General features: G+C 34.3%; 2 protein-coding genes across 10 annotated transcripts; both read left to right on the top strand.

Moving 5' to 3' along the window:
- Window positions 1-2,342: 2,342 nt before the first annotated feature.
- LOC110689671 (pentatricopeptide repeat-containing protein At3g02650, mitochondrial-like) lies at window positions 2,343-5,674 on the top strand. The gene has a single exon (XM_021866448.1). The coding sequence runs from the start codon at window positions 2,478-2,480 to the stop codon at window positions 4,230-4,232; it is 1,755 nt and encodes a 584-aa protein (XP_021722140.1). The 5' UTR covers window positions 2,343-2,477; the 3' UTR covers window positions 4,233-5,674.
- A 75-nt stretch (window positions 5,675-5,749) lies between these two features.
- LOC110689669 lies at window positions 5,750-11,879 on the top strand. Of its 9 annotated transcripts, none has more exons than XM_021866445.1 (8): window positions 5,750-6,210; window positions 6,314-6,371; window positions 7,725-7,876; window positions 8,057-8,089; window positions 8,170-8,303; window positions 8,786-8,897; window positions 9,290-9,404; window positions 10,348-11,260. In XM_021866445.1, the coding sequence occupies exons 5-8, from the start codon at window positions 8,200-8,202 to the stop codon at window positions 10,377-10,379; spliced, it is 363 nt and encodes a 120-aa protein (XP_021722137.1). In that variant the 5' UTR covers window positions 5,750-6,210; window positions 6,314-6,371; window positions 7,725-7,876; window positions 8,057-8,089; window positions 8,170-8,199; the 3' UTR covers window positions 10,380-11,260. The 9 variants fall into 9 exon arrangements, 8 of the variants coding, with proteins under 8 accessions (XP_021722137.1, XP_021722138.1, XP_021722134.1 ...); XM_021866446.1 differs by having other exon boundaries at window positions 7,725-7,958; XR_002504932.1 differs by adding an exon at window positions 11,336-11,879 and having other exon boundaries at window positions 7,725-8,303; window positions 10,348-10,940.
- The last annotated feature ends 399 nt before the right edge of the window (window positions 11,880-12,278 follow it).

Genomic DNA, 12,278 nt, shown 5'->3' with positions numbered 1-12,278 from the left:
AGTTTAGTAATCAAATGCACAAAAATACGGAGTAAAACGTTTTATAGATTTTGTACAGAGACTTTTCACTACACTAACTATTCATTTTCTACGGGTAAATACAAGTTAATCTCTTAGATTCACAAAATTTGTTTATCACATGGCAATTTTGTAAATAAATCAACAACTTTTTCCATAAAAGTGGGTCCTACATTAATGATGACTAGATAAAGTTGTTCATTTATTTACCAAAATGTCATGTGATAAATAAATTTTGTTTATCCAGATATTAACTGGGGCTTCCTCATTTTCTACTTCAAACCAATACAAAGTAATTAGTTGAAAAAAAAAAACACTTATCCATTAAACATAAGTGACTATATAGAGTATTTGAAAAAAAGAGCAAACACTTATACACCTCTATTGATAAATGTTATTTGGACTTTTTGTTGTTTTTTTTATTCAAATTAACAGTTGCTAATACTTGTTTCATTGTATGCATTGGAGTGAGAAGATAAAAAAAAAATGTGTTAGTGCTTGTTTTTTAATATAAAAATCACCACTTCAACTTTCACGATCTAAATTAATATATTTAAGATCAATATTCAGATTATTCAACCTAAAACATTAACTCTTCAAATAATAATGTAATATATAATTTATGTGTAGTTCAACATGATGATTCCAATTTAAAATTGGGCAGTTGATCAACATCATTCCTTCATTTATGAATTTTAATATTTTACCAATTTAAGGAACCTAGATAAATTTTGCCTACTATACCACTTTCTTTTTTTGATAGTTTACTTGCAACAAGGTAACCTACCTACTAATATCGTTGTTCCTTTTTTACATTTGTTTTGGATTTGCAACTTAGACTTATTCCTAATATATTTTACATTAGTCCATGTTTTACCAATCAATGAGTACACATTTTATACATCAAATTTATTTACGCAATTTTAGAACAATCCTTTCCCAAAATAAAAACTTAGTCATGCATTCTTCTTTTTAAACAAAGATTATTATAAAAAAAAACTTTGCTCCACTTTAATTAAATGTTACATTAGGTATTACATATTGTCATTACGAGAATTAAGCAAGCTTAACTAACTCGTAAATAATTTTGGCAAATATTGAAAACTGCAAATGCACACTACATTAAACACACCACCGCTATTATTTTAAAAGTTTTTCACATAGCCTCTTTAAACTTACATATACATTAAATACTGCTCTAATGAAAAAAAATTAAAAAAATACGCGTTTTATACTTCCCGTTTAATTTCACAAAATTTGGGGGCGTCCGTGTTGCGGGCGCTCCAACAACTAGTTTTTTTTTTTTTTTTTTTAAATGTAGTCACGTTGCATCTTGTTAATTGCGTAACACATAGGAACACGATGCTTAAAATGGTATTCAAAATCACGGAGTATCAATATAATTGTGTGGTGGTTCCAACTAACTATTTTATATATTTTCATGCATTATTCTGTCAATTGTGATTTTACACTCTCCTATATATCTCAAATTCTCTCCATATTTCCCTTTCCCTCTCATCTAGGTGTTATTCTAAATGAAACATTTATTAAATAATCATTTTACCCCATGAGACATATTCAAATGTCTAATGAGTTCATAGGTAGACATTAGAATTTCCTTCCCCAAGTACAGATGCAATAATTTGATCCAAAATTGGGTCTATCTTGGCCACCATTTGTTTATCAACCTTGGGCCTAAATTCTTTATTAAGATTCTCTACAACCTAGCTTCAATTTACAATTTTACATGGTTTGAACATGAATCTTTTAGTTTTAGTGACTTTGTGTTTGTACACAACTGTGATTATCAAATGTGATCATAATCAAAACTCAATTGGTTATATCTAATTATAGGCTCACATAAACATGACCCGATTTTATAGACTATTTCATGTTTCATGGTAAACTAATGATCATAAATCTGAAGAAAACTCATACATAAAGCAAATTAGAATCAAATAGCTCAAAGTTGAATACAAACCAAACCACTTATTTAACACCTCGTTATCGTAATTAATATACAATCACATTGAATTAGAGATAAAATCGTAAAAGTAACCGAAAATCATATTTACACATATGGAGCGTAAAATGTTAAAGCAATAAAATTTGGATTAGAGGCCTTAATTTTTTATTTTTTGGTTTTCCACCCGGTTCACCCTTTGGGATAATTCGGATTCGGGGTTCAGTTCTAGATGGTTAGGTTCCAACCCCCTCCCCATTGTTGTTTCGGGGATTGAACACGCGGTTCTCCCTATCAAGTACAGCTCCAATCACCATTGCACCAACAGCCGATTATAGGGCTTAATGACCTTACACTACCAAAGTAAACGGCGAGTTGCGACATTGAATTACACAGCCAACACAGGACTACCCCAAAACCCTACTCCGACGTTGCATAGCCCACGCTCGCAGAAATCGAGAGAAAGAGGAGAGAGAAAAGAGAGTAGAGAGAAGAGATGTGGAGATCCATAGCATCAAGATCTTCGTTTACCAGAAGTTTTGGGCGAAAATTGATATCTTCTACCCAAACACCACCATCTCAGGTAATCCATAAACCCTTGATTTCATCACATTTTACAGTTATCGAGAATCCCGGCAAGTTTTGTTATCAGAATCACAGGTTTTTCTCTCATTCTTCTTCAATAAGTGAAATTGAGACTGAGAATCATGATTCCACTTCTTCTGAGGACGTTGAATTGGAAAATGGTGGGGTTTTTGATGATACCCATGATGTTAGTTCTTCTCAACAACTTGGTTTGAACCCTAATTTTGATGAAATTAATGATGCCCAGATGAGTGGTATTGGGTTAAATGATCAGGGATTAGAAGGGGTAAGTGAGGAAATTACTGGGGTTGATGTTGAACAATTGGAAAATGTATTGTCTTTGCTTCTAAATGATGTAGATGGGTCTTTAGAGTCTAGCCTTGATAGTATGGATTTGAAGTTGAATGAGGAGTTTGTGGTGAGAGTGCTCGAAACACCGCTTATTCCTGGGGATCATTTGATTAGGTTTTACAAATGGGTTTCGAGTCGAAATGAATTTAAAGGTAATACTTTGTTGTTAAGTGAACTTGTCCGTGCTATTTGCAATGATTCTGAACCCAAGAGGAAAAATGTTTATGCTTTGTGGGATTTGGTGAAGGAAATGGGTGAGAAAGAGAGTGGTGTTGTTGATGCTGAAATGCTAAATCAATTGATATCGGCGTTTTTGAAATTGGGTAAGGGAAAGGCTGCATATGAGGCATTTGGGAAGTTTGAGGAATTTGGCTGCGTCCTGAATGTAGACAGTTATTATCTTACGATTGAGGCACTTTGCAAGAGGTCATTTTATGACTGGGCTACATTAGTTGTTCAGAAAATGCTCGATGCTGGAATGCTTCCAGAGAGTGAGAAGGTTGGTGAGATCATATCATTCTTATGCAAAGGATACAAGTCCAAGGAGGCCCATGTTGTCTATCTTGCTGCCAAGAGGGATAATAAGTATCCTTCTCAGAAGGCAGTTAATTTTTTGATAAGTTGTCTGTCGAAGGTGGATGAAACTGTGGACTTAGCACAGGAGACGCTGGTTGATGTTTCTGATGAAGTTCGTAAACATGCTATCAATCCGTTCTCATGGGTCATCCGTGGTTTGTGTAGGAAAAATGACATTGAGGGTGCTAAGAAGTTGTTTGCTGAGATGATGGAAAAAGGTCCGCCTCCTGGGAATGCAATCTTTAATATTATCATTAACTCTCTTTCCAAAGCTGGAGATATGGAAGATGCCAAGAGGTTACTGAAACTTATGGAGACTAGAGGACTGAAACCTGATGTCTATACTTATAGTGTCATAATTAGTGGTTACGCAAAGGGTGGTATGATGGAAGAAGCTCGCAAAGTATTGTCAATGGCAAAAAGGAAACACTCCAAGCTCTGCCCTGCTACTTTCCATTCGCTCATTCGAGGATATTGCAACCTTGGAGAATTTGACAGGGCTATGAAACTGCTGAGTGAGATGAAGGACTCCGGGGTTGAGCCTAATGTAGATGAGTACAATAAGTTTATCCAATCACTTTGTTTGAAGGCTTTAGATTGGAAATCAGCAGAGAAGCTTCTGGAAGAAATGAAAGAGAAAGGTTTGTATCTACCTGGTATTACGCGAGGTCTTGTAAGTGCAGTTAAAGAGTTGGAGCAAGAGGCAGTTGGATCTGAAGATGATCATGCCAAACCATAGATTGTTAGTGGACCATGATCAGTGTTGTAACATGAAGTGGCTGAAGCCGTTTTTGTTCCTTTTCATGTGGTAGTATTTCTTTTTGTTTTATTCTTTTCATTTTCATTTGGTTATCAAATTTTGGAGCTCTTAGGCATTAATCTGGATGGCATTGATTCCAGAACTGTTAATCAAATAGTACATCTTCTTTGATTTGGCTGGCTATGCCATTTCGTTTGTGGTAGCTGGATCTGTTAGGAAGTTAGTGCTTATATATATATGTGCGAAATTGTTGGTATGGAAACATCAAAGAATTTTTGCTCTTTTTTTTCCAGTGAGCAAAATAATCACATCACTAACTCTATGTATGATTTCCTTATCAATGGAAGCTAAGGTTGTGGCTTTTAATTGTTTCTCTTTTGGCTAAGGGTGCATGGGTGGATATATTTTTGAGGGGTTTTCACCAGCCTTTGTTTGAGAGTTGGACAGTAGTAGTAGAGGTATGTAATTTAAACTCTGTAATCATCCCGTTTCTTTTGCTTTTAAGAACCAAGCCTTTTATTATTTGGTCAAGCAGGTTTTCTTTAAGTTTTAGGGGTTTTCTCGACTCAATTCAATTCGTTTTAAAATTGGAGTTTTTCTAATTCAATTCAATTATTTCAGATGGCTTTGATTCAATTTTGTTAAAAAAAAAAAGGGATTTTATTTTTTTGCATTCTAAACTTAGGGTTTTATTTATTTATTTGATTAGGATTGTTTAATGTCTAATTGACTTTACAATTTGGAGCAGGATTAGGTTTTAAGTATCAATTTTTTTGGTACAATTGTAGCTTACTTATTGCCATTAAGACAGTAACCATTGGCCTTAAATAATACCATCTCGAGCCGGAGTGAAAAGCTCATTGACTGAACTATCTTAATGATAAAAAGGACTCGTGACCTTGACATTTCCATGTTAATCGCTTCTATGGTCAAGGCATGTTTGAGTATTTGATGTTATTTGTGTATAATGGTTTCTGAGTACCCATGGCCATGTATGAATATAAATTGATTTCTTTTGTAGGAAAGAAATGATCAGATCAATGACAAATTAAAGCTGCTATGACAACGAGCAATCAGAACATATTATGTATTTAGAATTATGGTAATTGAGATGACAAAAGGTTAATTGTGTGATAAACAAGTATGACCTAAATGTTGATTAGAGTGTCAACAAACTGGAAAGAAATCAGATATGTTAATCAAGCTTGATGTAGAAACAAAGCTGCTTTAGACTTTGTGATGGAATAGTCTGATTTTCTTGATTTAAGTATTTTTTTGATTAAAATATTGGTGTTGATTTTTGATTTTTTTTATTATTTACAAATTGTTTCTCAAATTTGTTGATCGAATCTTTTTTTTATACCCCCTCCGTGTTTTAATAAGTGTTACACTTTGACCGGCACATAGTTTTAGGCAATATAATTAACTTAAATAAAATAAGAGGTAAATGTGGTAGTTAAAGTATTAAAAAATTGTAAAAGAAAGAGGTGGGGTTAATAGTTTATTGAAAAGTAATGAATGTGAGAGGAAAAAAATAATAAAAACGTAGTAGTGGGTTTGGGTGGGGACCATGAAAGGGGAGAGATATTATATTTAAATGTAGCTTTAGTCAAAAAAGAAAGTGTAACACTTATTAAAATACGGCCGCATTTAGTAAGTGTAACGCTTATCAAAACACGGAGGGAGTACATCTTATCATGAGTTGTCTTTTTTGTAGGGTTGGATATACAAGCTCAAATTTCATCTGCATTGTTTATGTACTTTTAATGTTATATTTTTAATTATCTGCATAGATATCTTCTAATATACCACCAAGATGCCTTCTTTAGCATGTTGCAGCATTCTTGGGGCTCTCCAATGAGTGAATTATGTTTGCTTTCAAGAAGAACTTGAATAAGAGGGGATATGGGACTTTGACCAGTTAAGTTGTCCATGCATTCGACAAGAGTTTTTATAGGTTTGAATTTATGACTAATTATCTCATGGCTTCTTTATGCAATTCTTATCCATGCATTATTATATACATAGTTCCTGATATTATTATCAATTTCTTCTTTCAGGAGTAATTTGGCTCTTCTTGGACGGTTTTCTAATGAATGCCAAAAGGGGCATTTTGAGGTATACTATAGTTATAATCTTTTAAGTTCTAGCTTTCCCTACCCCGCTGGCCGTTCAGGTGACTGTTGTAATTGATCAAACATTTTAAAATTACTTGGGCATGCTCTGTTGCAAATTTGCAATTGAGTAAAACACAATAGTTATAAAAAAAATTGGACAAAGCATCAAAAGACTTGTCGTGCTGATTAGAAAGCGACACCATCATCATTTAAAAAGGTTTTTTCGTCCTGTAGTAGCTGAAGCTATTGTGTAGTTTCTGTTGTCTTTCATATATGTGTTTGGAGGTGGCACTGGGTGACTAAGGTGGCTTGGTAGTAAGTTGCTTACTGGCAAGCTGAATTATTGGATGTTAATTCAAAGCTGTTGTGGCTTGTAGTTTGATAGAGCAGAACCTGGAATAAAAAAGTTACCAATTTTGTTCTGCAACATTTTGATGATCCTAATTTCAGATATTGTCCACTTTCCTGGTGTTGCGTTTTCTAATTCAAGGCACCCAATCTTCTATTGGCTTATTGCTTCTAAGTACCATAGCTCTGACATTTGTTCAGTTATAACTTATAAGGAGCTTCATTTCCATTATTCTTCTTCCATTTCTCTTTAGTCATCCATTCTCTATGACCAAATGCATTTCAGGACTACTGATGACCTGATCAAAGTGTGTACTGCAAAGTAAATGATTAATAGTTTATATTTAAAAGAATTATCACTCTTCCAAGTTCCAAGCATTAGAATGGTGTTGACTTACTATATCACATAGATTATATTTGGAGGTGTATTGAAGAGGATACTTTAGGGGAGGGCTCTTCAAATATATAAGCATGTATGAACGATTTTGCTGCAGCAGTCGGCATTCAGCCAGCCAGCAGTCAATTTGTATGTTGCGTACTTCACTCTTCAGATAGGTTGTTGATTCCTAATTAATTTGTTTGCATGTCTGAAGAACACATTAAGGTAACCAATTGGCTTAAAAAAGCTACTACCTCCGTTAAATATTAGTTGTAACTTTGGGGTATTATTTGTGAGATATAAAATATTCCAAAATTGCAACTAATATTTAACGGAGGTAGTATAATCTTTTATGCCCATTTCGATAGAGCATTTTTTTTTAATAGTTGTGTATTAAATGGCAAACTTCTACTGTAGCTTATGAACAGTAAATTTCCTCCCTTGCCCTTTCCCCTGAAATTACTCTTTTGCCCTCAATTGTGAGCTGCTGTCTTGGGCATCTTGACGGGTCATTCCTGATTTTCCTCGCTTCCTTTCCTTTTGCTTTTGATAAAGTTATTCTCACTTTCCTCACTCATGTTGATGGAAGTCATAGAACCCTAATTATTTTTTGTCTACGAGGTGAAGAAGGCAGAGAGGAAATTCTCCATTGATGTGGTGTGAAGCTTCTCTGCTCCATTGAAGTGGCTTGAAGGTTGTTTGTCTGTGTGGGATTGTATCGGCGATGGCTCCATTGCGGTTGCAATTTGTGGGCTACAACAAAGTTTTCTTCAGTTCAGGTTTGTTCAACAAGAAGATAAAGATTACAGTATTGATTGCCGATGAGAAATTCATCTCCTAGATGTCGACCCCGATGAAGCTGTAATTAAATTACACTTTCATCTCTTAAACCCTAATTTTTGCATTCAATTTCAATTTTTCCAATTGAATTTCTAATGGATCTTAATTGAATTTCTCAGGTCAAAAATGTCAAGGCTTTGGTTGAAGTCGAGGTACAATTAAAACCACTAATCTATCTTTGTTAATTTGATCAGATTGAATTGTAGTCACTGGTTTTGATTTGGGGGAGCAGAGTGGGCTGGTGTTGTAGCAGCAACAATTGATGTACAAAGGCAAGGAGATGAATAATCATGACAAACTCAGTGTACTCGGTGTTTGTGATGGCGATTTGATCATGATGCTTTCTAATGCTGCTCCGCCTTCTCGGTAATTTTTCATATTATTATTTATGTCAGTGCTGCTTTTACAAGTACTTTTTTGATGCTTTAAAAATGACGTGAATTGTGAATTAGGCTTTAGTTTTAAATGTCAATTAGGACTGGAAACTAATTTTTCATATTATTATTTATGTCAGTGCTGCTTTTACAAGTACTTTTTTGATGCTTTAAAAATGACGCGAATTGTGAATTAGGCTTTAGTTTTAAATGTCAATTAGGACTGGAAACTCTACTCTAATTGTATCACGATTTTTTTCTGTTTAAAAGGAATGTTTGATTGTTTACAACAATGTTTACTCTTAATTTAGGGATGTTTATTATAACATAATGTTGTTATGCTACTAATGTGCCATGAGAACTGTTATTGTCAATATCTGTGTATATGCAATTTAATATCAAATTCAGACGATTTTTGTGATAAACAATCCTTTCTATATGAACTGTTACTCTAACTTACCTTTGCTCTTGTAGTCCATTTTCAATTGACCTGGCCCTCGATGGTTCTGCTATGAATACTGCTGTTTTTCAGCAGCAATTTCGTGGTGATTCTTATCTGATGTTTCAGTTGTATGACTTGTATCAGGTATTGATGTGTTCATATAATATTCTTTGATAAGATAGCAATTGCTAGACGACTAGTGGAGCAAAAATTGTTTAGCTTTCGATTGGACTATTATCATTGTGTTACGTTGTGAAATTGGAACTATTAATTCTTGTTTTAAATGCTTTGTTTTTGTAAACCTTTATTCAGGAAAATTAGTGATTTAGGCTGTTCAATTAAATGTAAATCAATTGTTGTATTGTGCTTGTTGATTGCCATAGAAGCAGTATTGTAATGAGAGTTGATTTCCTAGCATGAAGTGACCTCATAAACAGCAAGTTCGTGCAGGGAAATCAACTCCCAATACATATCTATATTTTAAGTTTCTGCCTTTTTCTTTTATTCTGACCTTTGCGTGCCTATAAAACTTGCAGAGGGATCCTAAACTTGCTCAAGCCATATCTGGGAATGATCTAAATAGACTACAGGAGATTTTGAGGCAACACCATCATCAAAACAACATTGAGGCAAAAAGAAGAGGAGGAACTTGTAAGTATCCTCTCTTTGTAAGCCTTTTATTGAGACCTTAGAAGTCCCCTCTCCATTTGTTTAGAAAGATGCACTTTTTGATTTTTTTATCTGAACTCGGTACGGATTCCATATTTTAGGGATTATAGAGTAACACTCAATAGGATTATGCTGACTAGTATAATACCCAATTTTTTAAAAAAAAGAATGATGTGGGTCTATCTTTTAATAATTAAGTATAAGAAAAAAGGTAAGAGATTATTGTTTGGATAGTTTAGGCCACTTATGTCCATGATTTTTGGTATAAATTTGCTTACCTGCTCTTCTGAGACGGTTTCACCTGGGTCAATAGATCTGGTCAATGACAGATTGATACGACACCTCACAAGAACTCATGTAGAGCATTTTGAACTGCTCTATTGTGCCCCAGGTGATGTTGGGAGCTTATGTCTAGCAGAACCTTAAAAAATGTATTTTTGAATTTGGATGTGTGGAGTTGCACGCTTACACATAATGTCGGATTTTACTTTGTTAAACATGATAATCTCTATGGTCATGGACTCTGAGATGATGATTCTTGTCACCAGATGAGGTGGATTTAATTTGTTGAAAAGTAATCATTATAATAGAAAAATATTTTTTGCCTGGGGGTGAATCAATCTGGCAAATTGTGTTATGTATGTCCACTTATTTTCTTATGCTATAATATATCTTTATTGTTTTGCACACATATTAAAGGGTTTTTTTTTTTTTTTTTTTTTGGGTAGTATTCTATGGAATGAGGGAGTACATGTTACCCTTTCATAGTTGCATGCAAAACAAGCACCTGCTTTAGTTAAGTTGGGCACTATATCTGTTTTTTTTTGTTTATGTTCCTGTTTGGTGAAAAAGCAAAAAACAATCTTGGAGAAAATAAAAATTCAAAAAAATATTCTTTTGAGCTTTAACTTTCAAAATATTTCAGGGACCTTCTATTCAACGGTTTATTACCATTAAGCATCTTGCGCCTGATGACCCTGTTGAAGTTCTTGTAATCCTTCAAAAATATGCTCATTTAGTACAAGGTCTCTGGGTTCCAAAATCTAGCATCCGGAATCCAAATGCACGTGGACCAGAAATTTTAGCAACAGATTATGCTCTTCTTCTGTTCAGCCAGAGTCCATTCATAAAAGACACAAAATTAGATGTCCTGGGATCCCAGAAATCTACTGGGAAAGTAGTACTAAGAGAATTAGCTGTTGAGAGACCATCCTGTAAAGATTGGAAGTTCAAAGAGGCTACAGATGTTTCGTTTATGAAACTCTATCCAGATGTTGTCGAGAAGCAAATGAAGCTATGGGAAGTTAATGGGCAACTGATACAACAAAAATTTGCCAATCGTAAAGCAGGGCAAAGTTCGAGAAGCTCCATCAGAGCTGAATCCTCAATGCCTTCTGATGAAGGTGCTGTAAGAGCAACAACTGTGGCACACTCTGCAAGCACTTCCATGTCAAAAGAAACTCAAGAAGCCCTACCTAAGGTTTTGAAAAGGCTTTTCCAATGTCACAAAGTTTGCAGGTAAGGAGTTCCTATATTTGTGACCTGAATTATACTCAAGTTTTTTATTGTAAGTGACACATTAGATTCTGCTTGAATTTTCGGAGAATTATATAGGGTGCATAGGTGGTGTGCAGGTCGTCTTATTTCTCTCCACTTACTTCACTGCTTCAGAAGTTCAGAGAAAAGAGATGACCATGGTACTTAGCGGAGTAGAGAGAGTATTTATAAGTGTATATACTCCCTCCAACTTATATAAAAATTGGAACTTTACTCTAATAATAAGTCTGGTTAGCTTGTGCCTAGAAAAAAGAAGCTAAACCGCCAGTTATGTCCTTCAAGATAACTAGAATTCTGTGAAATTAATTTTATCAAGTATTATAAATGAAGCACTAACCATAATTTTTTTGCGGTAGGCTGGGGGATCCTGCTAATTGCTAACTGGGAAGTACATGATGCAGCCGTAAATATACTATACTAGTTTCAATCCAGTGCAACCTATCGATAGTGAATTGTTTGATAATTACGAATGACAGTTATTTTGAGGGTTTCTAGCTTGATAACGGTATCAATTAGCATGAGTATTGCCGTATTGTAATTTTTCTTATATCCCAAACACCCTTTCTCTCCCCGCTTACGGTCGCATCAGCAATACCCAATCAAACTCTCCCTCTCCCTCACTCTTCCACAATATTATGGGTGATAATGTTGTAAAACAATTCCCAAGCTCGACTCAATCAAGGCTTGACTCAATTTTGATGATCTCAGATCAAGCAATTCTTATAATTCAACTTGAAAAGCTAACGAGAAGGTCAAAATTTGTATGTATAGTATATTCAATGTTTTTTATAAACTAAAACATTTTGAGATATTTTGGATTTTAGTTACTATTATCATATTGTATTTGTTTAATCTTGTTAATTTACAAAAATATATTTGATGGATTTCTGGTATAATTCGTAATATAAAGTGGCTAATTTCGTTTACTCTAACAGAATGAAACGAAGTACGAAATAAATATTTTTCATTTTTTATTTATGGGTGTAAAGAGAAACACTCTCTGGTGTAAAAAAAATAAATAAATAAAGATTGACAGTTGGTTAGTAGCTTTTATAAGTTGAACACGTGAGCTTAAAGCCACTTTGTAGAGTTTGGCTCCATGCCTCCATCTATCACGGCGGTGGAAAATGCACTTTGATTTGATAACTGGATTGCTATTTGACAAAATAAACATACTCAAGCTGGCAATGTTAATTACATTCATACCCTTACTTTCAAATATTATTATATCCTCACCCATACTTACCTTCAAACCACAAATTTATACCACAACACGTCAACACCTACACTGCCACCACC

Source organism: Chenopodium quinoa, unplaced genomic scaffold (assembly GCF_001683475.1).
Source record: "Chenopodium quinoa cultivar QQ74 unplaced genomic scaffold, ASM168347v1, whole genome shotgun sequence".
Taxonomy (NCBI): Eukaryota; Viridiplantae; Streptophyta; class Magnoliopsida; order Caryophyllales; family Amaranthaceae; genus Chenopodium; species Chenopodium quinoa.
Note: the sequence above shows the minus strand (reverse complement) of the source record. Positions and strands in the feature narration are given on the sequence as shown.